The 24,828-nt window shown below is 35.3% G+C and overlaps 1 protein-coding gene and 1 pseudogene across 1 annotated transcript in view; one reads left to right on the plus strand and one right to left on the minus strand.

Moving 5' to 3' along the window:
• Positions 1–9,251, minus strand: part of LOC105742382 — an 11,210-nt pseudogene extending 1,959 nt beyond the window's left edge.
• The window catches only part of Tmem135 (transmembrane protein 135), a 260,617-nt gene that overhangs the window by 173,918 nt on the left and 61,871 nt on the right, over positions 1–24,828 (plus strand). The window contains exon 6 of the mRNA XM_004632574.2: positions 10,525–10,571. Within this exon, the coding sequence (XP_004632631.1) occupies positions 10,525–10,571 (47 nt within the window). The remainder of the gene's footprint in view (positions 1–10,524; positions 10,572–24,828) is intronic.

Here is a 24,828-nt window from a genome sequence, read left to right on the forward strand (position 1 = left end):
ATGTATGCTGGGACTTACAGAACTCTTTTTCTTTCTCCCACCCATTTCTCCTTCCTTTTGAACAGTTTCTTCCCATGTCATAGTACCTAGTGTGTATTTTTTTTTTTTTATTAATTGTATTGGGAACCTAGTGTGTATTTTGGATCTTACTTTATTCCTCCAGCTTCTCACACTGGAGAGACAGTACGATGCTTACACATGTGCAAGCATTATTTCACTTATGAACGTGGTCTTGAGTGAATGCTTGAAGACATTGGTTCAGGCAGACTTTGTGAGTAAAACCCCCGTCACACAGAAACCATACCTTTTTTCCCCATGTACTGTATTTAATACAGCAGAAAGAGTAGATTTAGAAATATTCTTCAAATGTTCTAGTTTTTACCCTTTGTTCATCAAGTTTATTGTAGCTTATTGTAGTTTGAAAACTAGGAAGGCCAAGTCACATTAATTTTAATATACTTTTGCTAGTGTGAGGAGTTATTTTTGAGGTTATTCCTTTTAATTTTTAATTCCTAATCATCTTCCCAGGATAGCGATGGGGAGTTGTTCTGTTCTTAATGAGGTAGGGTATATTTGTCTCATTCTACGTTAGTATGTGCAAACAACAGTGGCATTGAGCTGTGGTGTTTTAGAAATATCCTACACAGAATTTTCTGTGTGTTGTGACCTACAGAATTTTTTTAAGAAGAAATTTTCTAAACTATAATGTACCTTTAAAGCAGGTACTGATGTTTATGAGAGAAACAACAAAGACTACACAATAATTTACATGAATAAATTGAATATATTTGATCTTAGCCATGATCTTAACATGTGTGTTAAGATCTGCGTGTCCAGTAATTTGCATTTTTAAGGTAATATTTTGGAGTATAACCTAGAGCAAGTATATAATTATATTACTGGTATTTTAAAATTAAAATAAACGCAGATGTAATTATGAAATAATTTAAGAGAAATAAACTAACACTACAACTATGCTAATCACTGTCCAAAGAGGCCATGCAGACATTAAAAAACACCTAAAAGAAAGTTTAAGAAAAAAGTGTGTTTATTCCCATGTCTTTTAATGATGTCATCTGGAGAGGGGGAAAAAAAAAAAGAAGAAAACGGAGCCAATTTTTCCTTTATGGCAGTTTTTATTGAAGTGGATTATGATGACAGACCCTAATTAAGGGACAGAGATCCCCTGTGAGGACCACACCTGTCGTTCTGAATCTCTCTAACCCCTTGAGACATATAAGGCAAGTGACGTAGGGCTCTACTGACATTTAATAGTGAATTCCTTTGAAATAACTTAGGGGGAATCCCTTTGCTAAGAGGATTCTGAAGCTGTGTATATACGCCTACTTATACGTACGTAAAGAATGTTGATGGCATCATAAAAGTAATAACATTTTTTTGGGTGATTACTTTGGACAAACATTCCAGATAAATTGGTGACTAAAGTTGTTTTTGACTTAAAGCAGAGGCAGTATATCTTGTTTTATTTTAGGTTAGTTAGACCAGATTTGTCCTAGAAAGTGGGTATACACAAATTTTATGCAAGGTTTTGACCATGTGCCACTGGAATACAAAGAGGAAGAAAGATTTGATAGGGGTAGGTGTGTAAAGTTCTTCTCTAATCATTGTGGAACCCATAAAAGTTAATGTTAGATGAACTTGAGTTTATAGTTGCACTGAATTTTTATTATTTCTATTTGTTTTTACTATTGAAACAAAAGTAGGTGAACATGTACATTTCTTACTCTAAACTCATTAAATACTAAAGAAAGTTGACTCTAAATATGAGTGGTATTTTTTGTTTTATTTCTTTTATTTATAAAATGTTAAAATACCAGGATTTTGAAAAATTCTGTTAATACCAGTATGTCTTTTAGTGATATACTATCTGCTGAGACTCTCTTGTTGATCAGATAAAGTGAAACAAAAGGTAAACTTTCTTTAGCTTACCCAACACAGCACAGAGCCTGGATCTGTTGTTTTGTTGCTGTAATAAGCATGGAAAGGGTGAGGGAAAGAGCTTGTGTGTAGACTAATTTTGGAATATACCAGTGAAAAGTATAAGCTCCACGGTAGACTGAATTGGCAAGCACTTATACAGTTCATGCGATTTATAATTCAAGCACGTATACTCATTGTACGTAAGACTCATTTTAATGTTCATAACAGAAAAAATGCGTGAGCTTTCCTACCTGAAGAAATGGCAGTCAGTGGGGACTGAGCAGCGGAGAGGAATCTGCAGCTAGATGAAGATGGTGGGAGCCACACTAGCCTTGAGCAGTGCCCTGGCCAAGCCAGGGAGAGTGTTCGGATGGGCACTCGGGAGTGAGTGGGAGCCAAACACGCGGCCGATGGCTTGCGTGTAGGCCCGGCTCAGACACCACTGGGGAGAACCACGTGACGTTCGATTACTTATATTAATAAATGAGTAATATATCCATATCCCGTAGAGATTTCTGTATCTATTTAATGTTGGTGGCTGTTTATTCTTCAGTTATGTACTGGGATCAAATTGGCTCTTAGTGGACTCCCAAGAAATGTGGTTCTAAGCTGTAGGGCAGCTGTTGGCATTTGTCCACAGTATGGTTGGTAGAACAGTGAGTGAGAGCTACCCCCCCACCCCAGCATACTAACCAGTGGTCTTCACTTTAATAGTCTTTCTCACCTTAATCTAAAGGTAAAAATCCGAACTGCACATTGGTATGCGGTATTTGTATGCAGCCCTCCGGTGACCTTTCAAAAGTAATCTGAAAGCTCTTATATATTTTTGCAATGTCTCTGAAGGAAGACATATCACCCTACACCTGTTTCTTATTCTTATTTGAGGTTAATTGGAATACCACCCTTTGGATGAAAATAACAAAATTAATACAAATTGTCTTTGTTAACAAGGAGGCTTCCCTTGGGTGACCTGCTACTTTGCCCTGCTGAAAACACAATATTTTTTCAGCTGTAACTTTGCCCTGAGTGCATATAGCACCTTTCTCCTTTGCCTCCTCCATATTTTTTTTTCCTGAAGTGAAAAGGGTAAAATCTTTTTGCAGTGTTAGGATAGGCAGCTTTCCTGATAGAGGTGTGTAAACACAGTGGAGAACTGGTATACCCGCTCTCTCCTTTTATCTCATTCCATATGTAAATAAGTACGGGTTTAGCTTTTGTTTATAATACCTGAATTGTTTACTTTGGCTATTGAAAATGTATATTTTTGAACTATGTTTCTTCACTAGAATAAATATTTTACATAAGTTTTGAGGATTATGGAATTTTCTTGTCATTTTCAATTTTATTATAACCAGTTCATTATATAAATGAATGAACTCCTTAACTCACATACTGTATCTTAGAGTTTCTTTTGCTGTACATGACCATAGTAGGTATTTCATATTTACATTGAATAAAATTTGTAAAAGCTTGTTAAATCTTTAATAGAATTTAAAAAGTCTTTGAAATTAATGACAGATCAGGGATTTGAGATCTCACCTGGTTTCAAAAGTCTGGCTCATCTCACTTAATTGTTTAATTTTTTTAGAAGATGATACAGTTTAAAGTATTTACCACAAAGAAGGGTAATGTGTAGGCTGTACTTCCAGCCACTGTCTAGGCTAGCTGTTTCTACAGCTGGAAAATTTGAAGGTCAGTATGTTGTCAGAGTTACTTTGCTGACCTTAAAGATAGAAATCAAGGTTGTGAGCAGTACAAGATGAGATTAGACCCACATTTCTGGTTTGTTTAATTCCCCATACTCTTCAGTCAAAGTAAGGAATTTTTTTTATTTAGTGGAAACATATATTCTAAGATTTATCTCATTATGTTAGTGACAGCTTACTAAAATTAATTCCATTTTTTCATATAAGCATGTTTAGCTTCACAAAACACTAATGCTTTCTAAAAGACCAGGAGCTCAAGCTAATGAAAAAACATTTAAACTAACTAAAGATTATATTCAAAAAGTTGGGTTGTGGATGTAGCTTAGTGATAAAACACTGGCCTATGGTACATTAGACTGTACTAGGTTAAATACCTAGCATCACAAAAAGAGTAAATATATGATAAAAATGGATAAATCAATAAATGAAGGGAACTTGGAGAGAGGAATGCAATTGTGAGTTAGCATTTGCTCAACTAATCTGATTGGCAAAGATAAAACAATTTGTTCAAACACAGTTTTTATGAGCATAGGGAAATAAACAATCCCAGAATATAGCTACTTTCCTATAGTATTGGTGGGAGTGTATATTACCATAATATTCTGAAAGTATAAGAACTTGGCAAAATTTGTCCAAAATGTGTGTATCCTTCACCTCATTCTAGTAAAAATACCTAGATCAAAAGACTGAAAATAATGAGTGTTGGTGAGCATGTAGAGAAAAAGAAACCCTTACACTGTGTTAGGAGGGATATTTATTACTACAGTTGCTCTGGAAAACAGTATAGGTATTTCTCAGCAGATTAATCCAAAAATAAAACTATCACATAATCCAGCAGTCTCAATCCTGAATGTATAGGCAAAGAAAATGAAAATCAGCCTTTCAAAGGGACTTATGCACTCCTGTGTTTACTATAGCACTATTCCCAGTGGTCAGCACTCAGAAACAGCCAGTGTCTATCAGCTAATAAATAGATTTGAAAAGATGGTGTGTATATGCAACAGGATTTTCATCCATCTAAAAGCTAAATTGTATCATTTGTGGTAACATGGATGGAGATAAGCCATGCAGGAAGGCAAACACTGTGTGCTCTCACTCCTGTATGGAAGCATAAAAGTTGATGTCAGAGAAGTTGGGAACAGAGTGGTGGTTGCTAGAGCTCCGAGGGGCTGGTGGGGAGCACAGTGGGGCGTGGTCCCAATTAGTCTGAAGAATTTCTGGTGTGGCTGTGCAGAAGAAGGACTGTAGATAACAGTAATGACTGCACATTTCACAGAACTGTTTTGAAAGTTTTTGCTATGAAGAAATGATGTTTTTTAGGATATATACATATAGAAAGTTATTTAAGCATTATAAAATAGGTACATGTATTGAAATACATGGTACCCTGATTTTCTAGTATGGCTAGCCAAAAGAAACAGACACTACTTCTACATCTGTGTGAGCATCAGTTACTCTAGTAGGGACCTCTGCTCCTTTAGGTCATTCTAACAATCTTGCTGCACTGGGTAAAGTTTTAATGTAACGTTTTATCTCAGTAATGGGCAATAATTAGGTCTAGAGTGAGCACTACTGCAGTACCTCCTAAAGTATCTTAAAAGCAAGACCACAAAAGATTAAACTGTGTCTCAGAGCAAAGTTTAAGAAGTTTTAATGAAAATACAAAATATCTAGTATACATCAAGGTAAAATTCAAATTGTCTGACATCAAGTGCAAAATTACTTTTGTATAGTAAGAAACAGGGAAATTTGATTATAATGAGGAGATATGTTTTCTTTTTATTAATTTTATTGAGAAAAAATTGCAGTGTGACAGCTTCAAAACAGGTTGGTAGGAGAGTTACAACAATTAATACATTGCATATTGTTGTCTTTGTAGTAGTCATTCACAACACAAGATGCAGACATGATATCATGTCCAGACACTATTAGTACAGATCTTTTTTCTTATTGAATTAAGAGAAAGTGACTATATATCTATCCTATTTTGTATCTACAAATACAAAATTGTCCTTCATTTATATCACCTTTTTTTGTTCAGTTTTGTCAGAGATGGGTAGTCCATTGCCATCCAAATATTGTAGGTGCATGAATTCAGCAAAATATTCTAATATAGCCCAGCAGTCCACAATAGTAATGGGTTATCCACAGGACTGGCAGTGTCTGAATCTGCTGACTTGAGCCTTCCACAGCTCTGCATATTAACATGGCTTCACGGTTCATACCTCGTTTCTACACTTCTCTGCTGGATGGTTAAGACCAAGATAAAACAAGACCTATTTAACAAGATTTGTAACTTTTGTATTGTACAAGGTCAGTCAAATCCCCTCAGGATTTAGCCTGAAATGCTGTATCACAGTTTGTAGATCTTTTGACAGTGTCAGCCATGTGGATGAGTCATGGCCATTGCTTGACCAATTTGCTGTTTGTGAAAGCCTGAGAGAATGTTTCCTCTCCATATGACTCTCTTTAGGCACACACTACATCATCGATCACATTCCTCTGTGGCTCCATAAATCAGTCTGTTAATACTAAGCCAAATCTGACAAAGATGTTAGAATCAGCAAGCAGAACATTAAAGAACATTATTATAAATGCAATAGCTTATGGAAGCTAGAGAAATGAAAAATAAGAACCCAAATCAAACTTTTGAAGATGAAAACTGTGCGGCATTCAGAGTTTCCTGGGTAACATCAATGGCAGGTTATACTTGTAAAAGAAAGTATTAGTGAATTTGAAGAATGTAACATGGAAAACAATCCAAAATAAAAGAGAAAAGAGAATTTTTTCAAAGTACTGGTACAGTTTCAGGTGATGTAGTTAGAGGAAAGAAAAGGAAAATGGGGAAGAAAAAATATTTGATGAAATAATACCTGCAAAATGTTTACATTCGATAGAAACTATAAACTCAGATGTAGAAAAGTTAAATCCTGGTGTAAGATTTATTTATTTATTTATTTATTTTTTGGTATGTTAGGGAAGGGTCTACAGGATGTTAAGGGTCTCACTACTAGATCAGACTTGTAGTGATCCACCTGTTACAGCCTCCCAAGAGCTGGGATTGCAGGTGCGCACCACCACAGCCAGTCTCAATTGCTGGGGTGGGACCAGCATGGCAGGCTGGCGACCAAACCCCTGACCCCTGTGCCTGCTTGCAGGTGCTTTAATCTGCTGAGCTCTTTGGCCGGCCTGATGAGGGCAACTTCAAAAGACATTGAAACCAAATTGTGAAATGACATTAGGGTGATAACTGTAAACTGCTGAAAAATGATCTATCAACTTAGAATTCTTTATTTTTCATTACTTTTATTAGTACATGTTTATAGCACACAATGATTATAATCTAGAATCATATACCTTGCAAAAGTATGTCTCAAAATAAAGTACAATCTCAGACACACATTTTTAAGGAAAAGTGATTAAATGTAGCACTAAGTTTATTTTGTGCACACGGTGGCCGAAAGTTCAGGAGGGTAGGAAGGATTTCCATACTCTATGGTAAGTGGTATGATATTTGAATATAGACTATAACAATTTAGAGTTATATATTGTATACCGTAAAATAAGCTAATACAAGAGAGAAAATGAAATCGTCAAAAGCAGTTAATTAAAATACAGCAGGTAGTTAGGAAAAAGTATTTCAGTTATTTAAGCACAATGATGGGAAGCTTTGACAAATATAGTTAAAAATGAAATATGTTTCTTGAGCATGCTTAATTAATTAACATTTATTTAAACATGTTTCAAGTTGGGCATGGTGGCCCACACCTCTGTTTGCAGCACTTGGGAGGTGAGGTGGGAGGATTGTTGCAAGTTCAAAGCCAGCCTAAACTACACAGTGAGACCCTGTCTCAAAAACAAAACAAAACAAAACATTAAGTTCCCATATTTCTTGATGTAACCTAGAGACCTTGCAGGAACTGTTGATTTGGTTTCCTGGCTTATTATTCATTTTATTGTCCCCGCTAAGAACTCTACTTCTTCAAGTGCTTGTTTTAAAGCAGTCTCCATTCTTCTGCATTTCTCTTTTTCTAAAATTCTTCCTTATCCACTACCAAATTATGTGCTACTGTCTGACATTAATTTACTTTATTATTCTATTTCACATGCCTAAAGATTAAGTTGCAGGAGGGTAGAGACTTTGTTCATAATGTCTACTGCTTTAAGTTTTACTAAGTACCCGACAATAGATATTCATCAGATATTTATGGAATGAATTGATCCTTAATTTTTCACATCATGATTCTCTGCTCTATGAAAAATCAAGTTTCAGTTGTAGACTATTTGAGAACTTTTAAGAAATGTACCTCTTTAAAATTAACTTCCTTCTAGACTCTCTCTCTGGACTGGGTTTTACCACTAGTTCACTTCTGTTAGAAACAAACAAAACAATGTCAGGCAGTTTTGTAAGCATTATTTAATTGATTCTTCTCATTAGTTCAAAGCAAGGAATTATTTTCAGTTTGTACTTAAAGGATGTAAACCTTTGTGATATCATAAAAAAGCATACAAAGTTGCAACTAGAGAACATACTCTTAAGTGAAATAAATCTGACTTGCATGTGATGTCATATTGTCTCTTTAATGTGAGAACCTGAAAGAGAAAATAGAATCTGAAGGATACAGTAAATATGAGGAAAGGGAATGAACTTATTCAAAAGGAAAGAAACTGAGTTGAAGAGAAGGACAGAAGAGGGAGTGAGGGAAGGAGATTTATCTATGTATGTAACCAGGAAGGTTTGGACAACTGTGCATTTCTGCTGGTCTGTGGAAAGGAGCAGATAATACTTAATTTGTTTCATCCTTTTTTCAGTTGTTTGTATTTTTTCTCTTAATTTGTTGTACATTTCTTCCGATTTTGCGTGCATATGTCTGGTAATATGGACAACTGGTTGGAAGACAACACTGCATTACAGCAAATACTGTTAAATTCATAGTACTTCATTAAGTGAAATTTTGTATCACTTGTAACTTTTTCTGTTTTAACACTTTTGTACTTTCTTTAAAAAATTTTTAAAAAGGTATTCGATGTCATACAAAACAAAGATTCAAACTTAGTTCCACCTTATTCCTAAATTTTAATTCTTGACCATTGTAAAGATAATTATCAGTTTAATACAAGTGCAAACAAGTTTAGCATATCATAATCTTAGTTTTGGTTAGCAAATTCTAACTAGTAAAAAAGTTTATTTGGGCTTTAATTTTTAATTAATGCATAATTTGAAATTATTTCATATGCCTCATATTTCTAAAAATTTAATAAAACATTATGTATCATTGATACAGTATTTTTAAAAGCTGTGGAAAGGAGAGGTTGAGGGACTAGTAAGGAGAAGGAAAGGAAAAAAGTGTATTTGGGGATAAAGGAAAGATTCTATATAACTTGTAAAAATCATTGTCACACAAACATATTTGCTTCGTATCAATACCATTTTTCAAGGGCTGGTCTGTTTATATGTTATAAGCTGTTCAGACTATATTTATAGTTATCTCAGGCTAAGATATACACTTGTCAAGCTTAATTTGCAGTAGCTAAACTTACACTTTCCTCAAGCTGACTAGATGTTATTTGTGTTGGAAATATCAAAATACCATTTTTGGCCATTTTCTTTTTTCTTGTTCTTGTCATTAGCTTTTTGTAGCTGAAAGTTTTCTCACTTCTTACTTGTCTGGGCCAGGGAGATAGCTCAGCAGCATATGTGTCTGCCTGGCAAGTGCAAAGGCCCGAGTTCAGTCCCTAGTACCACCCCCCGAAAAAAAATGTGAAGCCATTGACAGTCCTCCCACTGAGTTTACACTTTCAATATAGGAATTAACTTTAAAGCTTCCTGTTAGTATGTAAAAACAATTTTATAGAGCTCCAGATTGTTGACATAAGTAAGCCTTTAGTTAGGTCTAGTACCATTCCATGTACCATACTAGAATGTTTGGATTTTGAGGGAACCTTCTTCAGAAGAATTCAGATTTAGTGTGTGTTCTTGTGCCTGCTTTTAGTGGGAATTTAAAATAGCTAATCTGTATTCCAGAAAAGATTATGTTTACAGGAGGATCTTTTCTTTTCTTTTTTTTTCTTTTTTCTTTTTTTTTTTTTTTTTTGGCGAAACCGGGAATTGAACTCAGACCCTTGCGCTTGCCAGAGAAGCGCTTATTCCACTGAGCCATCTCCCCGGCCCTAGGAGGATCTTTTCTTATTAATTATAATTGGCTGCCAGTTAGACTGTATTTTATAAGTTGCATAGTCTTGATATAGTGATTAATAGACTTTCAGATGTTGTCTTTTTGGCTATTCTGACAAGTGAGTTGAAAACTATTCCCATTTTTAAACCTTTTCACTGGTCTGTCCAATCTACATAATGTGTATATGTGACATACACATACATGTTCCATGTTCCATGTTTATGGATTCAAGATACTATTAACAGCAAATATTTAGAAGAAAAATTGCATTTGTACAAAACATGTATAGACTCTTCTTAATATTCCCTATAAAACAGTGTAACAACTGTGTAGAGGTGATTTACAGTATGCAGGAGGTTGTGTTGGGTTGTATGCAATACCATTTTGTGTAAGGGACTTGAGTGTTCATGGAATTTAGTGTCTGTGGGTTAGGATGTATTGTTCTTTGAACTAGTTCTTTCATAGATACTGAGAGACAACTCCCATTGCAATTTTTCTATATAATTATTACAGTTTATTACAGCATCAGATAGTTTATTTGAAAAGTGAAAAATATTTTATGTATATGACTAGTTTTAGATATCCTCTTATTATTTCCAGCACAAGATTTAATAGAGATATTTTGCCTCCATGCAATTTAAGTCACACAATTAATGGTGTCAGTTTTCTTTTGCAAGTAACATGTTTTCTCCTTGTCGTAGGTCCTTTTGTTCTGCATCACAGCGGCCATGTATATGTTCTTTTTCAGGTATGTTTTGTTATCCTTACTTATTTTAATACCCAAATAGCATCTTTTGTAATTTTTTCAACCATGAAATTAAAGTATTCCCCAAATAATTGTGTTTTATAAATGGCATATTTTTCTTTATATTTTCCCCTCTGTCCTTTGTGAATAGGGAAAGATAAAGAGATAGAGAGAGGGTTTATATTTCTTCCTCATATTTTCTTTATTATTAATAGTGAATTAGCAGTACTTACATCATTTTAAATGAACTTTTCTGTTTTCTTGTACTTGGTTCTACTTATTCTTTGCTTAAGAACTAATCAGTATTTTGAATTTAACTAAGTAATGCCTCTAGGGTCCGTCTCAGCCTTCTGTGGTGGCAGTCCAGCCTACCACTCGTGCTTTGGCCAAGGACGTGTTTTATCGCGGTACCGGCGGTTGGACTTGGGCCCATGCTCTTGCCAGGCAGGCACTTGTGCTGCTGTGCTGTGTCCGCAGCCCTGACTCATACTTTGGAAATGTTAAGTTGATCTGCAGTGGCACAGCTGCCCTCTTCCTGGGCGTGATTCCTTCCTGAAGACCGAGCAAGAGTGTTAGGCTCTTCCTAACAGAATTTTATTTATTTATTTGAGTTAGGCAGAACTTGATCCATAAGCGCTAGTAGTGGGATGTACACATTTTGTGTTAGTCACTGGTGACTAAAATGCAGTCGGAGCTGCCTAGTATTCTTTGCGAACTTGTTTCTTGGGGTTCTCAGGATCAAGTCAAGGGTTCCCGGATGGACACAAGGCAGCTGCTCTGCGTATGCTGATGCCCAGCCACAGCCCCCAGCTTTGTGATGCATTATTTTTACTGTATCTTCACAGCCCTCTAGTGTTAGCTTGTGCAGCTGACTAGTTTACCAGGCACTATAGTCTGTCTATTCTTAATAGTTTAGGTTTGTTACATCATTCCATCCAAAAACTTTGTAAGTATATTCACACATACCATTAGGAGAGTGTTGCAAAATGTTCATGTTTGTTTTTATGTGCTGTTTATGCTGAAGATATAACCTTCCCATGGGGAAAATATCATAAAAGTTACAAAATTAGAACCACAGTTTAATTTCTAACAGAATGGATCATTAAATGAAATAATTCTTCCTAATGTGGCACTTTAAACAATAATTATATGCTTAATGTTTAGTATTTCTTAGGTATAGGAAGTTTTTGAGGCTTACAGACAAATTCTGTGTTGGACACACTAATCCATGCCCAACTTACAGAATGATTCTAGGAAATTATGTTTTGAAAACTGCTACCATCAACCTAGTATTTTTGGTGTAGAAAGAAAGTCAGCCCTATAAATACGTGTTTCAGTGCAGAGCTATGGAACCTTTTCCTGTTTCAGTCACAAAGTCTGGGCTAAAAACAACAGTTTAAAATACTTTCCAGAAAGCTCAACACAAGGTTTAAGTGCCAAGATAAACACTTTCAATTTTCTCAGGAAAAGGGGTTGTTTTTCTCACACACACACACAGAAAAACCACTATCGCCAAATTCTTTGTGTTCTTGGCAGAAGTTAGTTTGAAAAAGAGACAGAGGTCTCAGAAGAGATTTGGTGAATGGTAGAATAGAACCTTTTATGAGGTCCTGCAGCCAAAGAATAGCATATTGAGTGCTTTCTGAGCTCCAGCTTATGTGCAGGGTGAGCGAGCGACTTGCACAGAGAACTTGCTGCGGTCCGTGTGCTGGAATGCTTCTGTTTCCGAAATTAAATTCTGTGAGAAGTACAGATGCATGTACTTACGGGCATGTTTATTTAATTTGCTAATTATTTTAAACTTAATTACATAAAATGTGATACATATCAAATGTTATTGTCCTCAGAACATCTTTTATGTTGTTCTCTTTTTGCAAGAGGCTAAGCAAAAAATAGTATCTTCAAATGAGTCAACTTGTATTTTTCTTACTATCTGTAAGTGGTAAAGGGGAAGTAAGACACCCACCGCCCCCCGCCTTTGGTGGAACCCGGGATTGAACTCAGGCCCTTGCGCTTGCCAGGGAAGCACTTATTCTACTGAGCCATCTCCCCGGCCCCAAGACCCCTTATACTAATGTTTTGCTTCTTTTCTTTTTTCTTTTTCTTTAATGAACTTGAGAAACAGTTCCATAAACTGAGAGCCACTGGCTGTTATGGTTATAGTGTGAGATTATTTAAAAAGCAATGAAATAGTTTTGATATTGAAAACTATGTTTAACAAAACATAATGAAATGTTTTACTTTTCATAGCTTTTAATAGTTTTAAACAGCTTGTTCACCTATATTATTTGATACATGATGACTGATTTTCAAGCCATATATATCTCTCTATATATATAAGCCATCTATATCTATATCTATACCTATACCTATACCTATACCTATACCTATACCTATACCTATATCTATATCTATATATCTATCTATATATGCCACAGAAATAAAACAAAAAACCCCAACATGTATGGAATTTTTGGAATACTTCAGAAGTTTGGGTGGAGAAGATACAAGTGTGTAAAGAGCCCTGTAGTTTGTTCTGCCTTTCAGCCTGCTCCCAGATCTCCTGCCATCAAGGTCTCTGTTGCTTCTGCCTTTGCTGTGGATCCTGCCAGGACTTGGGGTGCAAGGGAGGATGCAGCATGTGTTGATGGCTTTGTGAGGCAAGCCCGCGGGGCGCTCCCTTGGGCCTTCTGCTTGGTGCTTCTGCCTCTGCCGTTGTTCAGCTGCTGTGTGGAATTCTGTGTGCTTCTGCCGTAGCTCCGTATTAGGGCGTTGTGTGCCATTATGAGCGCAGGCCAAGCAGAAATTATGGGTGAAGTTTTGGCAGAAATTTTGCCCCAGATACCCCTGGAGCCCCTTTAAAACACTTTTTTTAATGTATTTGGTATAGGGTCTCACTATACAGCTCAGAGTGATAGTGAACCTCCTGTTTTCAGCCTCCCTAGTGCTGGGATTACAGGCGTGCGCCACCACACCCGGACTGTGGCCAACTCAGTGCACCCGGGGGCGGGGCTGGCGCGGCATGTGGTGCAAGGGATTGAACCCCGGTCCCTGTGCTTGCCTAAGCAGGTGCTTAGTCTGCTGTGCTGTATCACTGGCCAAGTGAAGCACTTTTAAGAATGTTTGATTTTAATTTCAGCATTAGGCCTATGTGTATGAAGAATGCTAACATTTTAGAGAAAGTAACTTAGCATCATTTCTTAAAATTAATTTAAAATAGACAGGACCCTGATACATATAACAAATTTGATCTCAGCCTGGTGAGTATGAGCTAAAAATTCTTCGCACATGCCTTGGAGGAGTCAGCAACAAATTCAACAATTTGTTTGAACATGTAGATTGGAGCGCTCAGTCATAGCATGTAGGATTGATTCATAACAGATACATCTTCCGTCATGTAGTGTCAGCATGAAAATCGCTGTTTGTTTTTTTGTCAGAAACCAGCGCAAATGAAAGTTCATTGTATTATTGTGAACATATTTTGAGTATATATTGTTCCCATTCAATGAGTTATAATCAACTCTCTGTAAGGCACTAATAAAATATTTCACTAGTCTCATATAGATTCAGATTTTATATCTAAGAAAACTGTACTATTTATTGCTGGACAACCTGCAACTCTTGAAGGAAAGATATTTGTGATTGTTGCTGAATATCTTTCCTAAGCTTACCTTACTATATTTGAAACAATAACAAGTAAAGAATTTTTTATCTTGAGCTTTCATCCATTTACTAAATTTATTTATTTATTTTTTTTGCGGAACCAGGGATTGAACTCAGGTCCTTGCGCTTGCCAGGGAAGTGCTTATTCTACTGAGCCATCTCCCCAGCCCTCTATTTACTAAATTTATGTGAAAATCATTTAAATATCAAGTAGGTTCTATTTTCAAAATATTGCTAAAATATTTTGAATACTTAAATACCATTAAAATGAAATCAATTTATAAACTTATTTGAATTAAATTTAATATTTACTGAATCTATATTCTACTTGGAATAAATATTATCAGAGGATTCATTTAATTAGCCAAAAATCTGGATTCCAAGAATACATACTTACATACCTGTGCACTTCCATAGTACAGTTTATTCCATCTCATTTAAATTTAATATTCATAAAAATCTATTGCAAGTATGAAATTAAAATTATTTGGGATATAATTTGCAAATTGTGGCTATTGAATTTGGAAACTGGGTATGAAAAGAAGATTACACAGTTGAAGATGTTTTTAAGTATCAGTTTTTGGCTTTATTTACTTGAACCATAATATAAAATGATGTACTATGATGCTTAGAGAGATCTTAAATTGAGAATTTATGGCAAACATAAAACGATTCATTGAGAATGATTGAAGTTACCCTATAAAGAGACATGATACCTTGTAATGAATAAATTAGACATAGTTTGGTAGAGCTAGTTTTTTTTTTTTTTTTTTTTTCCGGTACCGGGGATTGAACTCAGGACCCTGCACTTGCCAGGCAAGCACTTATTCTACTGAGCTATCTCCCCAGCTATTTTAGAGGACAAAATATTTGAACTTTGGTAAAGTGATTTTTTAAAAAAAATAAACCATCTTTTGTTCATTGTAGAAAATACTGTATAGGTCACCTGTGATGGCTGTCTCTCCTGTCTGTCTCCTTCCTTTTCCCCACCTTTCCTTGCTTGTCTCCACCCTTCTCTCTTCACTTGTTTTCTCTCTTCCACATACACGCTTTTATCATTTCTCCTTAGTGTCACAGATGGAAGCATGTCAAGTGGACAAATATGATGATATGGCAGTTCTTGAGTAGATTTTGCTGATACAGATGCTCAGACTTGTAGCAGTGAACGTTAACTGCTTGTTTTACCATGCTTGGAGGAATGTTCTGATCCACTAAGGGTTTCTCAAGCCTGACCTGTTTGTTTTTCTATGCTTTAGTTTTTCTCAGATGTAGTTAAGGGAAATTATAGTAGAGTGTGTTAAGAGTATGAGGTCTGGAGTTCAACTGTTTGTTTTGTGAGCTTGGGTAAATTAGCTTCCCTGTGCCTCAGGTTTCTCATCTTAATGAGAATAGTATAAGGATAGTAATAGTACTTACTTCAGAGGTGTGTTTCTTTTTTTTTTTTAAAGGGGGTCTTGCTGTGCAGCTCAGACTAGCCTTGAACTCATTATGTAGCCCAAGTTGGCCCTCCTGCATCAGCCTCCCAAGTGCTAGAACCACGGACATGTGTTGCCATGCCTGGCTTATTTCAGAGTGCCCTTGTAGTAAGTGTCTACTGCAGTACTCCGAGTATTTACTAGTACTCAGTAAGTGTGTTATTTTATTATTTAAATCTGATCATGAAGATCACACATTATAATGTGATTCCAATTATATTTCATATTAAATAGGCAAACTCACATTTTATATATAAATATATAATATGTAATAGATGTATTAATACATATTATGTAATATACAACAATATTATAATATATAACAATATATTCTAATATCGAATATATAATATACTATATTACATTATTTATATAATGTTATATATATTATATAATACACACATGCAATTACATATATATTATATTGGTGGTTACCCAGCGCTATAGTCATTGGAGCAATAAGGAATGCTTATCATTGAATATGTGGGTTGTTTTAGGGGTGATAAAGTGTTTTAAAGGTAACTGGGATGGTTGTAGTCACCAGTTGTATTCATACATCTGTGAATATACTAAAACCCATTGACTGGTGTACTTTAGTGAGCCATATTTAATATAACTCAGTAAATATATGAGCGTAGTCTCAAATATAAATCTAGTATATTTTTGATCAAACTTAAAAGTCACAAATTACCAGCTATAGCTTATAAATGTGAGAAAGGACTTTAGGAATTAATCTATGAAGTTTTCTACTAGTAATACAATTCAGTTTAATTTGAATCGAAGTTAAATTTTAAATTTTCTGTACAGTCACCCTTGTACAGACTCTTCCCTAAAGAAAGAAAAAAAAAGGGTTCCTTTTCCTTTTACATTCCAGTGCCAATTATAAAGCCTCTTTGTACTGGCCAAGTCTTCATGGTGACTGAGTGCTGGCTGTGTATCATGTTGCCGTTATCCTAAAATGTAAAATAAAAGTAGGAAGAGAACGTAGCTTTGGAGTCTCGTGTTTTGTGACAGCTCAGGACTCCTGAGTCTTGACTGCCGTGGCATGCTTCCAGAAGTGACTTGATCACTGAGCTGCACTATGGAAGTTTTAATGGTCTTGAGATTGTTAAGCATCAGGAAAAGACAATTAACAGTCGCCTGACTGAAAGCAGTTGAGCCTATCAGATTTGGCCGTCTTGTAATATATCACACAAGCCTAAGCTCTAATCCTGAAATCATGATTACTAGCTTGTTTCTACTTTGAATGTTGAAAAATACTTTTTGAGTTGGAAAATTTTGGATTTTATATTGTGGATAAACTTTCAAGGTGTCACTATAAGACATTTTCAGAGATATTTATGACAGATGAGACTCCTCTCCTCCTCATTTAAAACCATCCACCAGCTTGTACTGATAGAAAGCATGTAGGGAGATTTATTATAGCAGGCTATTTTGTGAAATCATTGGAGTCCTAAGAACTTTGTGATCTTAAGTTTTGCCACTATGCCGAATTTACTCTTTCTTCTGCATTTATTGATTATCTCATAACGTTATTATATTTTGACAGGAAGATCTGTGAATAGAAGTGCAACTGATGAAATTTTTATTTTCCTAAAAGAATACAGGTATAATAAAATAGAAAATTAAGGATAAAATAGTACTAACAAGAATACAAAAGAGGGGGCCAGAGAGATAGCTCAGTGGACGAAAGCACCTGCTTAGGCAAGCTTCGGCAAGGGCAGACACCGTGGTTCAATCTTGTGGTACCACATGCCGCACCATCCCCATCCCCAGTGTGGGCTGAGCTGGGCAGAGTACTGGCATGGGATTACACCTGTAATCCCAGCACTGGGGAGGCTGAAAGCAGGAGGATCACTATGAGTCTGAGCTACATAGTGAGACCCTGCAACAACCAAATACATTAAAAAAAAAAGAATGCAAAAGAAAGGTATTATCAGTGGAAATGTTTATTAATCCTAACTTTGTACATATTAATAAACTTCCTTTACCTCCATATATACATAGCCTTGATTTATTTTTACTGTTTTAATTTTGAATCATCTGTGAAGGGTAGAAATCATAAATGTTATTTATGCAACAGGTAAATTGATAAAATAGAGATTTTTCTAATCCAAAATTTATCATTAATCTGTGAGACAAAAGACTAGTGGAAACAAGTCTCATAATTTTCTTTTTAAGAAATTTGTTAATTGCATAAATAATATATTGCTATTATTTTAAAAGAACTTAAAAGTTAAGATTGAAAATTTTCACCTTTTTATCTATTTTTTATTTCTTCTCTCAGTTGAGAGCAAATTAACGTTTTGTGTAGATCCTTCTGTGACTGCGTGCGTATTCTGTCTATACATTCGTATGTACCTGTGTTTGTATATTTTTAAAAACAGGATCACATGTTATACATTATTCTGTATTTTTCTGCTTACTAATGCCTGGCATTATTATGTTCTTATGGCAGTATAGGTAGGTAGATCTATCTTACTGTTTTTCAGTATCACAAAAATGTGTAAATAATTCTATAAGCTCTCCCAAGAGGCATTTTATTTTTCGTACTTTTTCACTATTACAAATCACACAGCCATGAGCATTTTCTTAAAAGTAAGCTTTGTGTCTGTGTTGCAGTCTTCATTCTGTCTTGCCCATTGCTGGGACAAATACCTGACACTCTTCTGTAGCTCACAGTCAGTGGAGGTTTCAGGCCATACTGGGCGGCCTCCGAGGCGGAGCTGCACAGGGCGGAGGGCAGCTGCTTGTGGTGGCGGCCAGAGTGGGAGGAGTAGGGAGCAGCAGCAGCTGCGGCGGCGACAGAGAGGAGGTCTGTCTCCGTCTCTATTATGTCCCCTTCTGGCTCTCCTCTCCAGGCTGGGTGTAGCACTCAGCCTGGAGCGGGTGTCCCTGTAGTCCCAGTAGTGGTAAGACCCGTAATCCCAGTGGATCATGAGTTAATTTTAAACTCTAGAAGTCCCTGCCCCATGACTACAAGAGGTGTTGGGGGGACAACTAGACACAAACTGTAACACATGGAAACTGTATTTTTACTTATAAAGGAGATTCTCTGGGTCCAGTGTTCGTGACAGATTTTAGTACCTATTACTGGATTATCCCAACACACACAGTACCAGCTTACTTGCCCTCTCTAGACGTGCTTTTTGATTCCTGCATTGTAGTTTATGTTGTCATTTTTACTTTCGTCAGTCAGGTAAGTTAAAAGTAATTATACCTTCCCTTAGTTTGTATTTGTGTGATCACTGAGGTGGAAAATCTTTTTGTTGGTTTTTTGCTTCATTTGAAAAAAATTATTGAGCTGGTATATAGGAGCAGTTTTATGCTATTAATGCTAATTTTTTATGTTGTGCTGTACCAGTTAGCTATTGTAAGTGATGAAACTGTGCATAGCAGGTGTCCCGGGCAGTTGTGTCACCCTGCGGGTCTGGGGGGCTGTTGGGGAACTTCTGCTCACGGGTTCATTTTGAGCTCCAAGGTGAAGAGAGGAAAGCTGTGCAAGGAAAGCTGTTCTCAAGGCACTCATGAAATTTGTATTCTCTACCAGTATGTGTATGTTCACGAGATAAATAAATGTAGCTCGATGTGCTTGATTTGAACCTCACACGTAGGTATCTGCCTGTTTATCAGGACATCGATTTTCTTTGAGGATGAATTTACAGCCTGGAGTTTTAAATGGTTTAAGTAGCATTCGTATAAAGTACTGTTTTTCCAAACATACAGCTCAGTTTCCATGGTAAAAAAAAAAAAAATCTTGCTTTTGGGTTCATATAGTGTGTATGTCAGTTACATAGTTATCCTAATAAGTACAGCTGACAGAAACACACCTAGGGACAAACACAGCCGACTTTAGGCAAGTGTATAACTCAGCAGATATGAAAAGGAAGTATATGTGGTGATGTTTGTGAGTGGTGTTTTTATCTTTTAGCAGTCAGTGTGAATGTTAACATATTTGACAGAAATAGGGAAGATGAGGTAAATTTTTCTTATTACAGTCTTTAGGTGCAAACTAAACGACCTACTTAACGACCACATTGAAAAAATATGAATGTTGCTTCTTACTTTTTTTGTCAATGTAATTTCATTACCAGTTCTTTATTCTTTTTTAAAATTCATTATTAACTTTATTGAAAATCAATTAATTATATAGCAAATTAAAAATTGTTGACAAATATTGAAATGTGAATGATATAAAAATGTAGACAGTGAATTTTAAAAAATATTTCTGAAATGAATACATAATATGAGATTAATAATTGCACATTGTAAAAAATTTACAAACTTAAATGAATATAACAAAAAAATTGTCTAAAATACACATGAAGAAGAATTTACAGATCAGTCATATAATTCACTGTGTGCCAAAATCAAGAAACTTATATTCATATAATTTGAATTCTCAAAGTAGAATGGGGTAGGCAGTAAATATTTAAAGATTTAAAATTTCTGAACTTAGTAAAAATTATAGCACTACATTTCCAAGAAAAATGAACCTTTTGCACAAGAAATATGAATAAAATCATGTCAAGATACAGAAAAATGAAATTGTCCAAAGCTAGTTGTAAAGAAAAAAAAATAAATCATATACATAGAAAAAATATTAGCTATGGGAGAACAAAATTAAATAGCATCTTATCCCACATTAGAAAAAAAAAAGAGCAAGCGAGTAGGAAATTATACTTATTTATTGGAAGGACTGAAAAAAAAGATCTGTCCTCATTGAATTTTATATTTAGCAAACATACCTTTGAAAAGTAAAAGTAAAATATTTTCCAGTTATACAAACTTGAAATATTCTAATACCTTCAGACGTAGCTATAGAAAATAACAAAGACCATAATCCAGAAGGCAAGAGAAGTTGTTGTATGGTCCTAGATAAAGAATAAAGAGCTCTCAAAATGGTAGTTATGCAGGACTATGTAACATATAATTATATTAGATGAACCCATTTAAAAGGTCATTGAAGATTTCTACAAAACAGTATCAATTTTATGTCAGGTTATATACATATTTATATATATATGTGTGTGTGTATATGTGTAAAAGACAAAGAAAAACTAATATAGAGTCAATAGGAAATGAAAATACACCATTTAAAGTTTCTAATACTAGGAGAAAATATCATACCATGTCTTATAAGTAGATTGTAAGTCAAAGAAACAGTATAAATCATAAAACAAAAATTAAAATTAAACAATATTCAGAAAATTAAACATTAATTCAAAATTAAATTACATATTATAAAGTAATACTCTAAAATTAAAATTAAATTGTGAGTCCAACTAAGGGTATTTTGTATGCCTTAAATATCTCAAGATTGTATTTCTATCTCTTTTTCTTTTTAGCTTATTATTTATCCTGAGAGAACCAAACTACATTCATATTCTTACTATAGGAACTGGTTTGTATATCTGTCTTTTTTTTTTTTTTTTTAATGATACTGGGGGTTGAACCAAGAGTCTTTGCCCTAAGCAATATTCTCCGCTCTGTTTTTTTAATTTTATGTATTTGGTACATGGTCTCACTATGCAGCTCAGACTCATAGTGATCCCCCTGTTTTAGCCTCCCCAGAGCTGGGATTACGAGCATGTTCCACCGTGCCTGGTCTCCCTGGCCAGCTTGGCATGCCTGGATGGGGCTGGCATTACATGCAGTACCAGGGATTGAACCCAGGTCCTTGTACTTCCCAGGCAGATGCTTGGACTGTTGAGCTATCTCTCTGGCCCTCAGCTCTGTTTTTACATTGAGGCAGGGTCTTGCGAGTCTCTCATTTTCCCAGGCTGTGCTCAGACTTGCATTCCTCTTGCCTCATCCTCCCAGAATGGTAGGATTTTAGGCATGTGCCACCATACCTAGCTTTTCACAAATACCTTGGTACTCATATATCCCAATTTAAGAATAACTAGTTCAAAATCTATAGACTGGATGTTGATTTAGAGTTCTTTGAAGTTAGTTCATTTGACATTTTGCAACTTCTGTGAACAAAAGTATTGTTCTTTAATGTGAACAAAGCCAATATTTTGTTTTCAGAAGATATAGACATATAGTAAGAAACAAATTAGAGATTGTAACACAGCAGTATTATTTTTTAATACACTGAATCTCCAGGGATTTTTGTAGTTTGTTGTAGGTACTTACAGTAGCTAGTGCTAGAGATTCAAGAAGAGTTGTGAATAATTTACTTTAGAATCCATGAATTATTTTGCAATAGAATGTTTTGAAATTTGTATGAAGGGTGTGGTAAAAACCAAGAATTATTTTTATACTCTTAAACACTACAATGTGATGTGAAGCCAACCAGAGAAGAAAGATAATACTAAATTTTCTTAAAGCATTGGATTTTGTGTAAGATATAAGTTAAACTGTACCAGAAATACCATCTCATGGGACTTGTTTCTACTTGAAATAATAGGTATTTGTGTTTATCGCCTTTGGAAATCTTTGAAATTCCTTTCTTATGACCAGGCTTTAGATCAGAGTGCGCCTAATGCTGCTCCCTCGTCAGGTGGCTTGTGTTGGGCTCTGTTTCAGTGTCTCTCTTTATGCTTCGGTATCGCCCTGTTTTTTTGCCTTAATTTATAATGTCAAGGGAATAACAAGTAATGAATTATTGCACCTCCTATTTAGCTGTCATGTCGTTTTAAGTGTGACAAATGTGACTGGCATTTTAGAATTGGATTAAACCATTATTATTGTTTTCTAATGCATTCATAATTTGTTTCTAAGAGAAAGAATGATATATTACCATATATTTATAATTATTTCTGATGCTTATCATGACATTGTTCCAATGAGATATATACAAATATAGATTGAAGGTTTATATAAATAATAATATGTATGTTTTAAGGATATTAGCTCTTTAATCTCTACATTGTAATGTAGAATTAAACTTGCTAATAAGGTTACTTGTCATTTAAAGTCAGTCTTTCAAATTATAGGTCAATGGGAAATCTGAAATATCTGAAATTTTAATGTGCTTACTATTGATAAATAATTGGCTACAGTTGTAAACAGATATGTAAACATTTTTCCCACCAAAAATGAACTACTTGTACTTTTTCAAGATGGATCTGGACTTATTTTGTAGACTATAGGCTTTACATTCTTACTTTCTGCATCAAATTTGACACAATAATAATAAAAGCTACAATTGAAATATGAACGTTAATATAATGAAAAAATTGAAATGTTACTAGTACCTGTTGCTGTAAAAGAGATTGTTTAGAAATTATGATGTCTAAAACATTTTCTTCCCTTGTCTCTGAATCTTAGTTTACTAATTTTAAGTTCTAGTTATACTGCGATTAATCTCTTCAGTTTCTTCCTGTTCAATTTGTGAATTAGTCATTGTTTGCCTGCGCACATTTACCTAGTATGTGATTCTCTTCTACTTCAAAGGCTTCTTTCCAAACCATACTTGGATTGGTTTCAGTGTTTTTCTGGGCCGCAACACTGTGATCTTGGCTGTAGACACCTTTTCTGACTCTGCAGTTGAACTCTGTTCCCTAGTCTTAACTGTCAAGCAGTTTGTTTTAACTTGGCGTTCCTCTTCTTTTCAGCACCCTCTTTCTGCTTTGCTTTTCCCCTTTTAGTTCTGTCTTCCCTGTGAATGGACAGGTGTCATTTCCCCTCATCTGCAAGGTGGGCTAATTATAAGGGCTTTTTTTTTTGTACAACATACTTTCTTTCAGTGCACAATTTTATTCCTGTTGTATATAATTAAAAATAAATCCTAATTGACCTGATTAGAGCCTGTCTATATTCTTAATGCATTTGTACTGTTTTCCTACAAGAACTAATACAAAAATAAGAGTTCTGGTGTGCAACTCAATTAGGTTTTAATTCTCATGCCAGGAAATAAAGATACACAAGTAATAGAATGGATAAAATAAATCTGAGGAACAAATACTTATCTAAAAATTACCAGCCCTGAGGACCTCTTATATGCATGGTATTTTTCATGCAAATAACTTACATAAAAATTGTGATTTAAATAACCCACAACAATAATCTCTGTCCCAGAGCTTCAGAGTCAGTTTGCTTCTAAGGCTTCTGGTTGGTAAGGTTTGATGAAAAGTGAAAAAATAGTAACTACCTGGTGTCGACCGTTTGCTCTGTGCAAGGCTAGTAAGCTAGTAAGCTAGTAAGCTAGTAAGGCCAGTAAGGCTATAAGCAGTACTGGGTTATTTCTTTGCAAAACGTTATTTCTAAGAAATAACTTCGAGTTATTTATTACCCAAAGTTATTTATAACCTTAGTTATTTCTTACCCAAAGAAGATAGATACTGACTTCTCCATTTTTCAGGTGAGGAAGATAAGGCTTTGCAAGGCCAAGTTTTTGTCAAGGATTGAACTAGAAAGCAATAAAACTTTGATTTGAATTCTGTTCCTTCCAGCTTTAGAGCCAGTTCTCTTCATAGCTCAATCTACCTGGTTAAACCAGTACTTTCCATTATTTTCATCCTTAGGCCATATGTAGAAAATACTTGCTTTTGTTTTTATTTTATTTTTGTAAAGTACAGAATATATTTATTGCAGTAAAGAAAGCTCTGTCCAAGAGAGGGCCAGAAGGGGGACCCCAGTGGGTCCTCTTGCTTTGTTTTTAAGGCTTAGTGGGGACAGTGGGTGGTGATGCTCAGAGGGGGAGGCAGTTGACCTGGGTTTATGTATGCTAGAGGCTTCCTCTCTGCCTGCCATCAAGTCAAGCAGGGTCAGGCCATTATCAGTAGTCACTCTAAGAGATATGGCAAGCATACCTATTGGGAACACTTACCTGCCTCCCTGCAGATGGGAAGGTGAGAAGTGCTCTCCAAGGCATCAGTGCCTCTGGCTCCCTTACTGTCACAGGCCAGGGAGTTAGAGTCAGGAGTTCAAGGACAGTTCCATGATTCCAAGTTTGCTATTTCTTTCTCTTTTCCTACCTTCTATCGTAATAACAACATATAATTGGCACATAAATTTAGTATACTTGGAAAATATTTATTGAACTATGTGCTCTGGTAAACTTGTAGTTTGCTATAGAAGAAAAGATTCGTTAATAAATTATATGACCTGTGATGCATATGTCATAAAATAGTGGTATGAACAAAATACAGTGAAGAGGCAGGACACTTACA

The sequence above is a fragment of the Octodon degus genome, unplaced genomic scaffold, assembly GCF_000260255.1.
Source record: "Octodon degus isolate 3935 unplaced genomic scaffold, OctDeg1.0 scaffold00049, whole genome shotgun sequence".
Classification (NCBI taxonomy): Eukaryota; Metazoa; Chordata; class Mammalia; order Rodentia; family Octodontidae; genus Octodon; species Octodon degus.